We start from the raw sequence: 17,644 nt of genomic DNA on the forward strand, positions 1-17,644 counted from the left end.
AGAAAGGTGCCGGAGCTGCAGTGAATATTAGATGGGTAATCATTTTCCTGTCCGACTTATTAAGTTTATTAGGTACCTACCCTTGCGCTCTTCTTTGTTTTGCGAATTACCTCGAATACCTAATTATATACTCGAAATGAACTGACACGTTCTTCTTTCGTTTACTTACTGATACTCTAGCGAAGATTTTAATTTAACGAATTTATTAATAACTGTTAACCTTGTAGAGCTACCTATATCGACAAATTATAACTGTACAACTCCCCATGTACCTACCTACCTAATAATTTCCACCATCATATTTTAAATGGTTGCTACAATTTGGTCTGGGCTCTACCACACTTTTATGAATATTACTTACAACGTACTACATTTTTTCAATTCCAATATAAAATCTCACTTTTAAACATCATCGAAATAAATTTCGTGCACGCTAAAATACCAATGTAGTGGCTGTGTAAAACAAATAATAAAACGCAGGCTATTCTCGTGTCGTAAACCGATAGAGCCAGTATGTCGACAGTTTCAACATATTCCCTCCGCCACCACACACTTCATCGGCCCCTTTAAGCGTGACGTCATAACACCCGCCGGGATGAAACTGACGTCATTCTCGCACCAACACATGGAAAGTTAAATTGTTCACAGTCCGACGACATCTTATGGTGTGACCGCACCGATGTTGGTCGCGGTGACGCCCCAAGTGATGCTACATGGCGACGTTGACAGAGTCCACGGGATGATGCTAATGATCGTCAGCCTGCTTGTCGCTCAGGGAAACTTCGGGCGCGGTGGTATGTAGACCACTTTCTTTGTCCTTAAGTATTATCGTAGATCACTTTTATGAGATGTGATATTAGGTACATGCATCATACTTGAGGTGTGCACTGGCTAAATCTGTTAGAACTTAAATGACTAAGGTTTTTAAAAAGGAAAATATAATTTTTAATTCATAAAATATCCATGATCTTCAGCTAACTCACTAACAAAAATATAGTACGCTTATTATAATATGACAATGTAATTTACTTCAGTACTTAAGTAAATTAAGGAACTGAAAATTCAGTGCCCGTAATTTGAAAAAGAATTCCCCGGAGCCAAAGGCAAAGTAGGTAATTAAATAAAACAAACAAGTCCCACTATGTTTATTTAAAAGCAAAGAATTAGCTTTGCCTGTAGTCATGGCTAATTTCTCCTTCTCATTAGGAAGCGGGACGAACAGAGATATTTTTCCACGAGTCGCCGCGACCCGCATTTATATTCAGGCGCGACCCGGCGCGACCCATTACTATGTACGCTAATGTACCACTTTGTAATGCCACCAAAGTGTTTTGTCTATTCGAGGGATCGTATTTGAGTACTTAACACAGTGTAAGCCTACAATCGATTAACAGAACGAGGGGAAGGTCTATAAATTAGATTGTCTAAATGGAATTAGTATTAGGAACATACCTACATAGCGTGAATATTTATTACAACTTAAGGTAACGTTTACAATCAAACAATTATTTACCTAAGTGATAGATTAAACCTTGAAAGCGTGTCAGTACGTCAGCCTGCGTAATATTAAATTTATTTTACTTTTCCGAAGTAACCAACCGATATCATTCCACAGTAAAGCCCGTGCCGAACAAGACAATAAAACTAGTAGAAAAAATCCGTCGTCAGCTCATGGAAGATAACTACGACTATCTTCCTACTGAGGAGGACCTGTTCCCTCCCGCCCACCACTACGACCACGACGTGCCCAACGATCCTCTTTACGTGGACAATGACACCCTGGCCGGCTCTGCGGAGAGGCAGGCCAGGCCACACCTCTTCAAACCCAGGGCGAAAGAATCCAAAGAAGAATCCAAGAAGTTCGACCACGTCGTGTCCAAGAACGACCTGCTGTACTACATGGATGATGACCGTCTTCGGGAGGCGGCGCTGAACACCTTGGAAGACGTTTCAGGAGACCTCAAAGCTTCTAATGATACTGGTCCGAAGACGAAGTACAAAGTTTTAAAGGTAAGAAAGAAAGTAACAACAAATCGGGAAAATTGGATTTACGTGCTTTTTGGAGAGTGCTTTAATTTTGAACTTTGGGTTCCACTTGACCTGGCTGTTTTAGCTTCTCCCATTAAGGACAAACTACAAAAAAATAATACTACCTACTAATATGTAGGTACCATGTCAAAATCGCTTATTCAGACAACTTGCTCACTGGCCAACGTCTCTATCAAAGGTTACTCAACAGCAAAGCCTATCAATAAGCAATATTCTCTAAAGATTAAAGTTAATACATTCATTGCACTGCATTTATGTAATTTTATCTAATGGCTTTAGGTATGGAAGAAAGCTATACTTTTAATTCCTGCTCATAAATACGTTACTTTCTTGACCTTAAAGTGTAATAGGTAATGCCTTAACAACTTGAGATAGCGAGGACCAGCGTTTTTTTTAAGTATATTTGAAGCAGTTAAATTAATTTTATGGCCTAAAATTCTGCAGGTAAAGAGCCTGCACCCGAACCGTCGCAGCCTGTCCCAGGGGCGCTTCATCCAGGAGGAGAGTCCGGCGGGCGTGGCGCTCATCAGCCTGGACGGCCGCCCCTTCCCCGACTTCCATCTGCCGCGCTCGCGTCGCCAGTACATGCCGGCTCGCGACTCCGCTGACCTTAGTGAAGACTCGGGGGAGAATAACACGCTGTTTGGGTTCAGATAGGCGTAGGGAATACATTATTTATTAACAACATGACCCTTATTTACACCCGCGAATCTTGCCGAACACAGAGTTCCAATTGCAGCGGTACTGCAACTCCTGTGTAGCCAGGATCTACAGCTTGACCGCCAATAAAAACACAACCAGTGAAGGTCAAGTTTATCCCAGGGGAAAGTTAAACTGTCATTAGACCCGCAACGAAATCTCAAAATACCTACTCGTATACTAGTAATCATTATAGGTATCAATGAAAGGGATTCTGTTCAATTAATGTGTTGCTGGCTGAGTCGAATAGGACCACTTTACTCCCCAATTCATTTAGCCAGCTGGATCTTACCAAAATCTTTTCAAAAGTTTTGCATTTCTTCAATTTAAGATGATTTTCAATGTGTAGGTCATAGCTATTGAAAAATATGGGATACAGATGGGTACAAGCCATCTATACCCCTCTATAGATATAGGAGTACGTATAACATTCTCTTCCGCAAGTCATCGTTCCAGATTAAAACTATAAGTTGTAAGTTTGTACAAAAACCCATAAAACAACATCATTGTTGTTGCTTTCTTTTGATGTAATATTTAGTTCATAAACCGCATTGTCACATGAGCTCGCTGTATAGTTATTCGAGTTTCAGCAAATAACAACGTTATAAAGTTCTCAGAAGTTATTGCGAAACTTCGACGGCGCGACGCGTTTATCGGCAGTTTATGGCAACTACATTATGCCGGCCTTATACGGCAACTTGTGATTGCGCCGCGCACAAAGGATGCGACTCGACGTTATTTTATTCGTCCTGACGCGCTCCGGGCTCCTCGGCGATACCATCGGCACCACCGATACCCCGAAGACTGGTAATTTCATGTTTCATTCACAACTTTGCAGACCTGCCGACGTGATTGAGTCTGTGGGGGTGTCAGGTTACATGTACGCGGCGTGCGGCGGGCAGTCGCACGGGGAACGAATATTGTATCGGGCGTGTGTGCCTAATATATTGGGACAAAAACATAAGTGACTTTTATTTGATTGTGCAATCCTAAAAGTCTTTATCAGACATCCATTCAAAAGGCTGAAGTTAAATGTTTATGTCAACTGAAATCAACGTGAAATTCATTGTAAAGTAACGTAGATATTATAATTGAAAGTTTGTTGAAACGAACTTTTATTAGTTTCAGATTTCGTGGATATTTTAAAACAGGATTTGCGCAGGAACAATGACGACTACATTGAATCCACAACTGTCTCCGTGGACTTGCCCAACCCGTACCTGCACAAAACTACCGCAAGCCTCAACACTACTGAGACCAGGCACAATCAGACACTCCCCAAAGAGGGGAAGTTCTCCTACAGGCGAGGACCTTCGAATACGAACTTGATCATCGACACCAAAAATGATGTCACACCTCAACGAAGATTGTTCGATTCTCTTGAAAGCAAGAGTATAGAAGCGACTACAAATAAATCAGAAACTAGTACTTTCAGATTTATAACACGGAATGCCACTGTTAAGAGAACAGTCAGAACCACAACAAAACCACTCCCCAGGAGTACGACGCTGAAAATTGTGACGAACGTCCTAAAGTTCAATCGCTCCGGTCTCAAAGTGGTGGCGAATTTTCGAAGTTCCGACAGAAAGGAAGATGGTAATAAAGAAAATGCGAAGATAAATAAGATCAAGAACTTCATTGAGAGGAACAAGCAGCTGTTCAACGAGTTCATGAACAAGAAGAGGATGGAGGCGCGGCCGGCCGGCGCGCCGCGGGTGCCGGTGCCGATGCCGCGGGAGCCGGGAGCGCCTCGGGAGGGGGCGCCCCCGGAGGCTGACAGTGAGGTAGGTACCATGATGTAGGAGAATGTAATAACCCGATCGTGCTTTTATTTCGTAATAAGTATTTGCTGAATTTCCTAATTTGCTCCTAAAATAACACAGGCCAGACGTGATAGCATCCACTAGACATGGTAGAACTGGCGTTATTTTAGAATAATTTCAATAGAGAATCAAAGACGGTATAACCTGTATACTAATTCAAATCTTTAGAAAGGTCAACAATTCTATGTTAGCTTGCTATGAAAAAAAATCTCGCTATACTTACTTAGGTCTAGCGCAGTGCCTGAGGCTGAGGTAGGGGAATGGCACGGGAAAGGTGGCATAATAATGATGTGACAGAGCATACAAGTCTGAAGCATATCCCATACCTCCCATAAAACACCTCCCATACCTCAGGCACTCAGTTAAACGCAACCTAAGCCCTAAAGCACACCGGCTCTTTGCAGCTGAGCGGCGAGGAGTCTTTTGGAGGCGGGCTGCGGATGCGCGCGCGCTACGACCGCGCGCCGCTGCGCCCCGACCAGCTCGACATGGCACCGGCCAAAGGCGGCCACGTGCACGCGCTCCGGGTCAAGGTAACTGCTTCAGCAGCCGACTTAAGGGCTTTGATGGGAACATGAAGGTAGGAGCTTTCTTCTGCCTCGCCCTATCCCCTATTCCCGTTAGGCCCGGTTTCCACCAAAGCGGTACGGAGCAGAGAAGTGTTTGAAATAACCAATCAGATTTGGCCAGACCAAGAGAAATGGAACTACCATTTCTCTTCGCTCCACGCGGCGCCGTCGCCGCTCACAAATTCTATAGAAAAATTTGACAGTCTGCTTTGCACGCAATCATCTCTTGGAAGTGACCATGGTTTCCTATGCGATCAGATCACACACTCATTATCACCATCATTTTAGCCACAGGACCTTCACTGCTGAACCTCCCCAAATGATTCCCAGATTGACCGGTTGATAGCGGCCTGCCCTGCATCCACCTTCAGAATTTCGTCTGTCATACTTACGTTACATAGAGTTATTTTTTAATCCACAATGAGGAAGCTCTTGGGCTGCTTCTCACCTGATGGAACGTAATGATCAGGTCGAAGCAAGCTTCTAATAATGTTCGAATTTGTAAAAAAAAAACCGGCCAAGTGCGAGTCGGGCTCGCACACCGAGGGTTCCGCCGTAGGTACAAACGTAGCGGTTTACAATTTATGACGTATTAAATCAAATTACTTACTTGATTCCGTTGCGAGTAGTGGCGAATTTCAAAATATTCGTTATGATTATTTTTTATTTATTTATTTTTCCTATATTTGCATTATAGGTAGGTGTACCTACCTCAGCGTTTTGAATTTTTGCGTTGATTTAGAATTTCTCACAGTTTAGAGGCAATTAGATTTAAGAAGTGTTTGATATGAATTTCAACTTTAATATCTCTACGCGTTCATGTGAAAAAGGGTAGGTAGTAAGTTTATAATTATTAAAAAAATATTTTATGTCANTAACCTGTATACTAATTCAAATCTTTAGAAAGGTCAACAATTCTATGTTAGCTTGCTATGAAAAAAAATCTCGCTATACTTACTTAGGTCTAGCGCAGTGCCTGAGGCTGAGGTAGGGGAATGGCACGGGAAAGGTGGCATAATAATGATGTGACAGAGCATACAAGTCTGAAGCATATCCTATACCTCCCATAAAACACCTCCCATACCTCAGGCACTCACTTATGCGCCAGACCTATAAAGCACACCGGCTCTTTGCAGCTGAGCGGCGAGGACTCTTTTGGAGGCGGGCTGCGGATGCGCGCGCGCTTCGCCCACGCGACGCTGCGCCCCGACCAGCTCGACATGGCGCCGGCTAAGGGCGGCCACGTGCACGCGCTCCGGGTCAAGGTAAAGCTTCAACCAAACACGCGTGCAGCTCTTCTTCTTCTTCTGCCTCGCCTTATCCCGGTATCCCGGGGCTGCTGTCGCAATCATGCGCCGCCATTCAATTCTATCTCGAACATCTTATGCATGGAGAACCTACCTACTTTGCACGGAATCACCTCTTGGAAGTTATTATGGTTGCCTATGCGATTAGTGGATCACATGCTCATCATCATCATTTCAGCCACAGAACGTCCACTGCTAAACATAGGCTTCCTCCAATGATTCCCAGACTGACCGGTTGGTACTGACCTGCATTTAGCGCCCTCCTGCTACCTTTAAGAAGTAATCTGTCATACTAACGCTACATAGAGCTATTTTTTAATCTACAATAAGGAAGCTTGGCCTGCTTCTCACCTGATGGAACGTACGAATTCGTAAAAAATATAGGTACTGCTGTTTCTACTCCGCTGTAATAGTGTTGTTGGGCAGGGCCGGCTGTGCCAGCGCAGCGTGCTGGTGCCCGAGGGCCCGAAGTACGACAGCCGCGGCCAGCAGTACCTGGGCGCGTACGGGCACGCGCGCGGCCGGTCCTACAACCGCACGCGCCGGCCGGCTCTACTGCTGCCGCGCTGCTGCAACTGCTGCAGGAAGTCGCTGCTCGGCTGCGAGTGACGCCCCCACACTATACACTAAGAGCTAGTGAACGCCAGACCTACGTCATTTTATAAAAGCTGAAGTTTGTCAGCGTATGCTCCCAATATAGGATTTAATATTGGTGAATTATGAAGTTTCGGTTGTGGTGGCTTTGGGAGCTACCCTAAAAAAAACTGATTTATTAAATCATATTTGCACAATAATTAGAAGTATTTTCCCCAACAGCCAGACAGTTTTTTTAGGGTAGCTCCCAAAGCCACCACAACCCAAACTTCATAATTCACCAACATTAAATCCTATATTGGGAGCATACGCTGAGAAACTTTCAGCTTTTATAAAATGACGTAGGTCTGGCATTCACTAGCTCTTAGTCTACTAAGCAAACTCAGCAGTGTGGATATTTACGCGGGAGCCGATCTAGGTAGGTTTAGCATGTATTTTAATTTGATAGTAAAACAAAATTCGGATTATCAACTTTTATTTCACACTTACTTATAAAACTAGCCATGGTTTGCTGAAAATAAAAAGGAATGTTATTAGGATACTTCAAAACAATTTAGGTAAGTACTACAAGTATAATAAAAATACTGAATACTTACTGATTATTAACATATTGTCGCAATCTGGAATTAGAAAATAATAAATACAAATTAATTCTATAACTTAAGTTATATGCCATGAAATAAATACCTATTACTTTATGTCAGGATAAGTAGGTAGGTACTAATGGTGCTTACCTTTCGTCATACTTATTATCCAGCACCATCCAGTCGCGGCGGCCGCTCATGGGCCTGAACTTCGACTCGAATTCAGCCTGGTGCTCGCGGTCGGGGCGGGGGCTCGCAGGCTCAGCCGCGCCCCGGCCGGGGGACGCCAGTCCCGATCTCATTGCTGGCGAATTTATCAGCAAGTAGTACACGTGGATACAGTGAGAGTCACAACAAATATGAGCCCTGGAGTTCCCCCCTCCTCCATTTACCGCCAAATTCCCAATCTGACCTCCGTGCCCGCCGTAAGCCAACGACCCAACGTAAAATTCGTTTCTAGCTATTTGCTTAGCCTCTTTGTCACGCACAGGCTCAACGTTCAAAAGACTCTTTACTAAATCCCCCTTCCCTGCCACACCCACGCTGTGGTATTGATCACCTCTTCCATCAACAGCCACATTGATGGCGGCACCCTGTGCTGCAGCGCCGGCGCCCCCGACCACCTGGTAAGATGGCGGCTCATGCGACGTCAGTGCGACATGAACTCCGCTGTCTCCAATCTGTGGCGGTCTATTGTTTTCTTTTTGACTGTCTTGATTTGTAGGCGGATAGTTAAGCGAAGCTTTTTTTATATTACCTTCGCCTTCGTTTTTTGTTGCTTGATTTGGAAGTCCTGGGAGAAAATTCGACAAAAAGTTTCCCTGTCCAGAATCTGAGTAAAGGTCGAAATACTGATTTGCACTTCCGATGCCCACATTACCGAAGAAACCGCCTTGCCCACCGATTCCTAAATTTCCCACGAGTCCACCTTTTCCCCCTATACCTAAGTTGCCAGCCTGCCCACCTTTCCCTCCGATGCCTACATTTCCCGCTGCTCCTCCGTGTCCGTTGAAGCCGGCATTGCCTGCGATCCCTCCGTGGCCGTTGATGCCAAGATTTCCTAGTCCGAGACCTAAACCTTTCAAAATATTTAACGCAATATCATCAGCCCAAGTGTTACTGCTGGAATCTATGCCCCCTTTTCCCTCTAATCCAACATTTCCAGCGTATGCGCCATTTCCCCCTGCCCCCAAGTTCCCTGTGGCCCCTCCAGTGCCACTGAAGCCCACATTGCCAGACGACGCAGTTGCGAATACGTCACCTGATGTTTCCANCGTTTCCAGATTCTCATTACTCTGCTTATTTTCTCGTTCAATAAGAGCCTTGCACAATTTGAGAATTAAATCGTGGTCTTCATTTTGAGATTCTTTGTCATTTAAAGGAATTTGAAGTCTAGGTTCCCATTCAGATCTCAAATGTTCGATCTGTAGCAATTTACGACATTTTTCGAACAGGGAAGGGTTTAACGCTTCATTGTTGGTTAATCGCATGACTGGGTATTTGAAGCTGTTTTCTCTAGATTTATATTCGACTTGACTCAAATCTTTCTTAATGGTTTTCTTTGGTGCATCGAAATACATGCTGGTGTCATCTAACACAAATTCACTATCAGGGATCTGACTGTACGGTCCATCGGGCACAATGCCCAAGCGTCCAGGGGGACGAACTTGGTAGAAGAATACTTCCTTATTCTCAGTGCGTTGGTTTCCTTTAATTGGGATGAGTAGCTGCAGATTTGATAATAAAGCGTCCTGAAACTGCATTTAAGTAAATTAGTATTTTTCAAACAAGGAAAATCTTTATAGCTACTCACTCAATATTCCGTAGGTACGTGTTTTTAAGAATTACAAAAACCCACGTATACTCACGGTAGTTATTTTAGAGGATTTACCTATAAGGTAGGTATTAGGTACTTACTTCTTTTGCATGTTGTATTTTTTTTCCTTTGATGCGTACAGGGGTTCCTACTGTAAACAACTAAATTAACAAAATGCTGTTAGTACCTAGAAGTTGCTAAATTTAGAGTCCTAGGTATGAGTATGTACCTACTTACTATGGTAATAACAAAAACAATGGTCAACATTTTGGTGTCAATTCATAACACGTCCGAATAGCCCGACCGGGTTTAGTCGCGCACGGCCGCGAATAATCCGGCAATTACCGATTGGATGCGCCGCCAGATAGCGCTCAGTTTCATTAGCATTGAAATCCTTTTCCAAACAGACTAATGAATTACACCCATTGTTTGTTGCCAACCGCGCCGTACCTATGTATGTAACTAGCGGCCGCCCGCGACTTCGTACGCGTGGATCCCGTTTTACCCCCTTTTCCCGAATTTTCTTTGCTATAAACCTCACGGAGCCCGAGACCTTTCCAACGAATGCAAAACCGTGGAAATCGGTTCGTGCGTTCTGGAGTTATAGCGTCAGGGAGGAAAACCCGACTTATTTTTATATAGTAGATAACCTACATCCATAATTAGTGAAATGTTACTCTCTACTGCCTTCATTTTAAACAATCTCTATCAAATACTTAACTATCCTAATACCTATTTGCACAGTTGATATGTTGTGTGAGAGAGAGACAGCACATCAGCCTAATACACTTTTTAGATGCAAAATCACTTTTGCAACTTTCTCGTTACATGTTACAATTAAAATAAGTGTTTCTTTAGCCTGAGGTGCCGTCGTCTGTGCGAATATTTGTTACCTATCAATTTATGAAATTGTTTATTTGTGTAGTGTAGGTAGGTATAAAAATAAAACACGAAATGAGATATTATATTATATATTTAATAATAACCCTAGGAGGTATAATTAAACTTATTAAACGTAATCACTTGACACCGCGGCGGCGGCGCACTCACACAGCCTCACGCCTCTCGCACGCGCCGCCGCACGCACACAAACACAACGCGACATACACGCGCCCGCTCGCGCCGCGGAGGCGTCTCGGGCCGACGGTTTACAACGCGTTCGTCGAGACACCTCCAAATCAATAAAATCATCAAAAATCACGTGACCTAGCGGAATGAATGTAAAAGAACTCATTTTCGTCTTGTCTAAGGATTTTAGTGAGAGAAAAAATACTACTCTATTATATTATTGTAACGTTCTACGTTGCGTCACAAGTTTAATTGTATGTCAGAGTAAGTACATGTTGTTATACCGCCGCAACGTAGACGAGCCCGGTTAAATACCATTACTACATACGAGTACACAGTCCGCGAAGGAACAATACGGAACGTTTATTATAAATAGCGATGAATACATTAGTTATAAATAGATCTGTCAAGAAATTAATACATTCGACCCTCAGAAAAATAGGTTCAAGTTAGACTGACTCGCCCAAGTTATAATACTTTTGGTTCTATTTTTCTAAGAGTCAACGTCTGGACAAGTATTAGCCTATCACATAAGCGTAAAAAAAGAAACCTATGTACACGTCAGAAGACGATGTACTTTTGTACAAATGAACGTCTTGAGCAATACCAATACCAAGTATACATAAAAATATATCAGATACTTATTACATTTAGTACACAGTGTCAAATTATTTTAACAAGCCGAATTTTAAAACAATCAACATTCAAATTATTCGCAAACTAGGTATTATATAAATCTCAATCTCGCAGAACAAGCCGTTTCCGAGAACAAATCAACACATACTCGTACATCATTAAATTAATGATAGTTCACACGAAGTGTCGCCACATTGAATGCTAACGCCCGTACAATCAATTTTTCTTTATGGTATACACGATTTTATTGATAAAAGTGACTTATAGTTACTACTACTACACTGATTATATATTTCCGGCTATACGCTGCCATTTAGTTTATTATCATGCGATTAATATTTTATTTAAACATTTGAAACTTTCCCGACCCTATCGGTGAGGAGTCAAAGATCGGAGTAAATCGGGGTTTGACAGGGAGGGTCTCGCGTGTCAGATGTGGATCCACTAGCAAGACGATAAACACGGAAACGAAATCATCGGGGGAGCTCGGGTCGGTGACTAATAAGCCCGAGCGTCAATATCGACTGACGTTTATTATCGACTCAAGGTCCGAAATTTTCTCACGAGGAATCCTCGGGAGAAACTCGGCGAATCGACCGGCAGAAACTCAAGTTCAGTAAGGGCCAGTTTTTTGATTCATAGTTAAAATAACAAATTGTTAAATTTTGCTACTAATGGTTAAATATTAACAAAATGTTAACTAATAGTTAAAAAACGTACTAAAAGTCAAGCTAACCGTTGTTCGAAAAACATTTTTTTCTGATATATTTAATCACTTGTCATTTGACATCTGTCAAATTTGACCATCGGTTATTTTAATTGCGAATCAAAAAACCGGGCCTAAAGCGAAGCGGAACAAAACAACGGAGACAATAGACCGATACGCGAGTAAATTATTTGGAAGACGGAAACATAACGACGGGACAGGCGGCTCCGGGTCAGATGCAGAAGCAGCCGAACTTGGTGATAGCGCGCGCGTGTGGACTCGTGCGCGGACGAGACAACGCGCCCGGGGGCAGGCCCGGACGCGCCAGCGGGCAGCACAGCAGCGGGGGCACCGGGGCCCACCGCAGCCCCGCCGCGGGGGCCTCGGGCTCCGGCGGGGGCACCCCGGGGGCCTCAGGCTGCGGAGCGGGCGGCGAGCCGGGTCACTTGTGCAGGCCGGCGCGCTTGGCCTCCAGCTCGTAGATCAGCAGCCGCCACATCTTCACCACGAACACCTCCGCCTCCTCGTCCAGCACCTGCGCGATTAATGGTGGTCGTTAACGAAACGTACACATAGTAATTTCTTATCTTATCCAACCCTGCAGAACACCACACCGGAGTCTGGATGCCCTACGACGCAAAACCAAAGCTCAGAGACGCTTCCCATCTGCACAGCTATGCGGTGCAGGTGGGACAAAGCTCGCCGTGTATTGCGGAACAGTGAGCGGGACAGCGAGACTCTGCTGCAGATGAAGTCGCCGCGGGTGGGACAGGGCTCGCGTGTCCCGCGGGACAGGCGGCGGGACAGACTCACCATCTGCACGTCGTCGAGGATGCCCTGCGGCGCGGAGCCGGCCAGCACCTTGCTGCAGATGAAGTCGCCGCGGGTGGGACAGGGCTCGCGTGTCCCGCGGGACAGGCGGCGGGACAGACTCACCATCTGCACGTCGTCGAGGATGCCCTGCGGCGCGGAGCCGGCCAGCACCTTGCTGCAGATGAAGTCGCCGCGGGTGGGACAGGGCTCGCGTGTCCCGCGGGACAGGCGGCGGGACAGACTCACCATCTGCACGTCGTCGAGGATGCCCTGCGGCGCGGAGCCGGCCAGCACCTTGCTGCAGATGAAGTCGCCGCGGGTGGGACAGGGCTCGCGTGTCCCGCGGGACAGGCGGCGGGACAGACTCACCATCTGCACGTCGTCGAGGATGCCCTGCGGCGCGGAGCCGGCCAGCACCTTGCTGCAGATGAAGTCGCCGCGGGTGGGACAGGGCTCGCGTGTCCCGCGGGACAGGCGGCGGGACAGACTCACCATCTGCACGTCGTCGAGGATGCCCTGCGGCGCGGAGCCGGCCAGGACCTTGCTGCAGATGAAGTCGACGAGGGTGGGTTCAGGCTCGCCGATGTATTCGATGATCTTCAAAGACAAAGACATTTATTTGCAAAGAATAGGTTGATACAGATAGTGTTGTAAATACAAAGTGCTCTATTCTGCTAAAATACATTAACATGCAAATTTTTGTCCAGAAATTCCTGAACACTGTAAAAGCAGGAAGCGGTTAGCCATTCCCTAAGCTTTCTGGTCATTACTTTTGCAGGACCTATTTTAAATCTTTCAGGAATTTTGTTATAAACCTTCTTGTTGATCCAGGGCCGGATCTTCTTGTCCATGAGCGCGGCGTCGATGTGCGCGGCGTCCAGCTTGTACTGGAACAGCTGCTCCTTCTGCGTGGGGATCTTGTCGATGAGGCTCTTGATGTGCTTGCGCTTCTCCTCGGCGCTCTTGCTGTCCTTGTCGCTCTCCGCCGCCGCCGCCGCCTTCTTGCTCTTGTCCTTGTCCTTGTCTTTGTCTTTATCTTTCTTCTCTTTGCCTGTAGGAACATCATTNCCATTATTTATTAATGAACTAAAGCCCGGTCTGTGAGCACGTAGAATTTTGTCCAATGACCCCAAGTTACCCACCCTTATCGCTCGTGCGTAATTATATTGCTGTCGCGACCTAACGACCGGCAAAAACAGTTACATCATTTAAATGGGGGAAAGTTGGATATATTGAAATCGCTATACAGAATAAAAGTCGAGGTAGCGTGCAAATTGTTACGGAGACTGAAAATTAAGGAGACCATTTTGTAAAAAAAATGTTTGCATAAACGATACATATAGGGCCCAAAATAACTCATAATTTAATTTTTTATCGGTATAATCTTTAATAAATCTGTATAAATTCCTAACTATCAGCAATTAAAGCGATTTTATAATATCGATTGGATCGCTGCGTGCTTACCTTTATGCGCGAGGTCGGGCGGCGCGTGCGCGGGCGCCTCGTCTTCGTCCGTGAAGGCGGCGTGCGGCCGCCGCACGCGCGACTCCGCCGCAGCTGGGAACGACAACGTTCAAGCGTTACCACTCAAAGACTTGTTAAAATAAAAATTGGTAAACTATGTAATTAAACAAAAAAACAATAAAATAATATCGAAAACAATATAGGAAATTTCGTGCCAAAAAGGCGCAGATTCAGTGTCGCTATCAGACATTTATAGAGCCTATGAAAATTTCGACGGGTTCATCCATTGCCTAAGTTGTCTATTCTTTAATAAATTACCACAAACTGTTGTAGAACTACACATTCATAAATTCAAAGCACATATTAAAAGTACTTTAATGAAAAAGGGGTACTATAAAGTTAATGATTATTTAAAAGATAAAAATGTTTGGGATACGTTACTTTGTACATTTTAAAGCATGTAAACCTTTGAAAAAGAGGCTGACAATAGTGACTGAGTTTCTTGCGCTGCTTCTTCTCAGCACTGGCCCATTTATTGTCCCGAAGCAGTGGTAGGGTTAATACTGGGACGTGTAAAAGTGCTTTTTTAAGCCTATTTACAGAAATAAATGAGTTTTAATGAGTTTTTTAAGTAGCTCAGTTGGAAGAACAGTCTTCCGTCAAGTAAAAGGTCGTGGGTCCGATTCCCGCCGTGTGTCCTCACTATATTTTATCAACATTGTTAACCTGTGTTACTTAAGGCTGCCGCGACACAAGCACAGCTTAGTACAGCAGCCGCTAGATAAACAGATTGTAAACTTTTTGTTGGCAAATAAAATACTTGTACTTTTTTTAAGCCAGTTGCATTTTTCCAAGTTGTTATTTAAAATGAAGTAGGTACTAACCGTTTGGAGGCTGGTCGGGCGCGTGCGAGGGGCTGGCGCGCGCGTTCTTGAAGCTGATGGTGATGGGCGAGCTGCCCGCCGACGCCGCGCTCTGCGACTAAATTCAAAAAAATTCAAATTGTTTATTACATGAAACACGGTACACAGGATGGAACACAAAATTGATGATACAGTTCAACATGTCTCTTTTGTTGAACTCAAATATTTAGATTATATCGCATAAAATCCGACTGTATCTCCAGGTCACCTAGATACATTCCATAGCAGCTGTAATGAACATTACTAACATTAACATAACATACATTTACCAATTTTGGTGATTAATAGGCATTTTGTATTAGTTTTTGTATAACGCCAGAACAAAAACAAAGGGTAATAATTTGGTGTTATACATAGATTTCGAATATAAAAAATAAATAATTTAACTAAATAAGACATGACAAAAAAACTGAGGTATAGCCTGACCAGGAACATAAAAACCCTCGCCANAATATTGATATGATTAAATGTTTTTTGTGTGCATGGAACGGTTCGGAACAAACTGCATTGAATCTATATTGCATGTTGTGTCAGCCTATAATTGTTGTTGCATTGTAACTTTGTTCATAATTGTTATTTTTAAGTGTACATGTTGTAATGTAACAATGTTGGTAGACCTAATAAATAAATAAATAAATAAATGAGGGAAAGTTGGATATATTGAAATCGCTATACAGAATAAAAGTCGAAGTAGCTTGCAAGTTGTTACGGAGACAGAAAATCAAGGAGACCATTTTGTGAAAAATGTTGCTGCATATCGATACATATGGGGCCCAAAATAACTCAATTAAATTTTTTAACGGTATAATCTATACTAATATTATAAATGCGAAAGTAACTGTCTGTCTGTCTCTCTTTCACGCCTAAACCACTGAACCGATTTTGATGAGGCATAGAGACAGTTTAAGTCCCGGGAAAGTACATAGGATAGTTTTTATCCCGATTTTTGAAACAGGGACGCGCGCGATAAAGTTTTTCTGTGACAGACAAAATGACACGCGGGCGAAGCCGCGGGCGGAAAGTTAGTTTGAAATAAGGGAGAGTTGGATAATATTGAAATCGCTATCTAAATATATAAAAGGAGAAACTGACTGACTGACTGACAGATCAACGCACAGCCTAAACGGCTAAACGTAGGCACTTGAAATTTGGAAGGGACGTAGCTTAGGTACCGTAGAGGTGCACTAAGAAAGGAATTCCCGAAATTCCCACGGGAACGGGAATTAGCGGGAAAAACAGGATTCACGCGTACGAAGTCGCGGGCGGCCGCTAGTACAGAATAAAAGTCGTGGTTAGACTACAACTTGTTATAGCGACAGTAAGTTAAAGAAGACCATTTGGTAAGTGTTGCTGCATAACCGATACGTATGGGGCCCAAATTAACTCATAATTTAATGTTTAATCAGTATAAGGTATTCCTGATTATCAGCAATGTAATTGATATTTAGATCGGCATGTGTGCTTACCCTTGTGCGCGAGGTCGGGCGGCGCGTGCGCGGGCGCCTCGTCTTCGTCCGTGAAGGCGACGTGCGGCCGCCGCACGCGCGACTCCGCCGCAGCTGGGAATGACACACAATGTTCAAGATAGTGTTACCACTCAAAGACTTGTTAAAATAAAAATGAGTAAAAACTATGTAATGAGGGTTTTCGCGATTGAATAATCCGCCAGATGGCAATACGTAGACGGGAGGTCCAAATGCTGCATGATTGGTGGATGGATTTTGACATATCTGTCAATGTCATGTCAAAAATAACCAATCATGCATCATTTGGACCTCGCGTCTATGTATTGCCATCTGGCGGATTTTTCAATCGCGAAAACCCTCACTAAACAAAAAAAGACAATAAGACTTTCGTGCCAAAAAGGCGCCCATTCAGTGTCACTATTAGATTATTATTCAGTGTCACTATTTTTTAAGAGCCTATGAAAATTTTGATTGATTTTTAAAATCATTTTATTATAAGGCGATGTGGCAAAAAGGACGCGCACTTAGTATATCCAGCCAGCTAAATGCATGGCTGGACACTGATTTTCAGTGGACGCCTTGGGTTTATGGGCATGCTGAGTTATAAAAATTTCGATGGGTTCATCGAGTGTCCAAGTAGCTCAGTTGAAAGAGCAGTCGCCCGCCAAGTGAAAGGTCGTGGGTTCGATTCCCGCCTTAGCCAGTTGAATTTTTGGTTATTATTTAAAATGAAGTACTAAGTACTAACCGTTGGGAGGCTGGTCGGGCGCGTGCGAGGGGCTGGCGCGCGCGTTCTTGAAGCTGATGGTGATGGGCGAGCTGCCCGCCGACGCCGCGCTCTGCGACTAAATTCAAAAAAATTCAAAAATTCAAGTTGTTTATTACATGAAACACGGTACATAGGATGGAACACAAAATTGATGATACAGTTCAACATGTCTCTTTTGTTGAACTCAAATATTTAGATTATATCGCATAAAATCCGACTGTATCTCCAGGTCACCTAGATAGGGGAGAGTTCGGTATATTGTACCGCCGGGTAAATTGTACCACCCTCATATTTCGTAAAGTATTTATTGAATGTCTGTAATTGCAACACTCAGCGATACACAACTAAAATCAATTAA

The 17,644-nt window shown here is 44.0% G+C and overlaps 2 protein-coding genes and 1 long non-coding RNA gene across 3 annotated transcripts; 1 reads left to right on the top strand and 2 right to left on the bottom strand.

Annotated features, from left to right (window-relative positions):
* Positions 1 to 659: 659 nt before the first annotated feature.
* Positions 660 to 2,706, top strand: LOC114352285 (uncharacterized). The gene is made up of 3 exons (XM_028303820.1): positions 660 to 794; positions 1,616 to 2,010; positions 2,494 to 2,706. The coding sequence occupies exons 1-3, from the start codon at positions 680 to 682 to the stop codon at positions 2,704 to 2,706; spliced, it is 723 nt and encodes a 240-aa protein (XP_028159621.1). The 5' UTR covers positions 660 to 679.
* An 8,291-nt stretch (positions 2,707 to 10,997) lies between these two features.
* On the bottom strand, positions 10,998 to 15,575 carry LOC114352286 (RNA-binding protein 25-like). The gene is made up of 6 exons (XM_028303821.1): positions 15,555 to 15,575; positions 15,013 to 15,109; positions 14,129 to 14,221; positions 13,480 to 13,715; positions 13,157 to 13,261; positions 10,998 to 12,386 (listed from the first exon to the last, which is right to left on the bottom strand). Exons 1-6 carry the CDS (start codon positions 15,573 to 15,575, stop codon positions 12,294 to 12,296), a joined length of 645 nt encoding a protein of 214 aa, XP_028159622.1. The 3' UTR covers positions 10,998 to 12,293.
* A 938-nt stretch (positions 15,576 to 16,513) lies between these two features.
* On the bottom strand, positions 16,514 to 17,453 carry LOC114352284 (uncharacterized). Its single transcript, XR_003655847.1, has 2 exons — positions 17,266 to 17,453; positions 16,514 to 16,610 (listed from the first exon to the last, which is right to left on the bottom strand). It is a non-coding gene; the product is annotated as an uncharacterized LOC114352284 (long non-coding RNA).
* Between the last annotated feature and the right edge of the window lie 191 nt (positions 17,454 to 17,644).

The sequence above is a fragment of the Ostrinia furnacalis genome, unplaced genomic scaffold (assembly GCF_004193835.3).
Source record: "Ostrinia furnacalis isolate ACB-3 unplaced genomic scaffold, ASM419383v2 OfSCF1302, whole genome shotgun sequence".
NCBI lineage: Eukaryota > Metazoa > Arthropoda > Insecta > Lepidoptera > Crambidae > Ostrinia > Ostrinia furnacalis.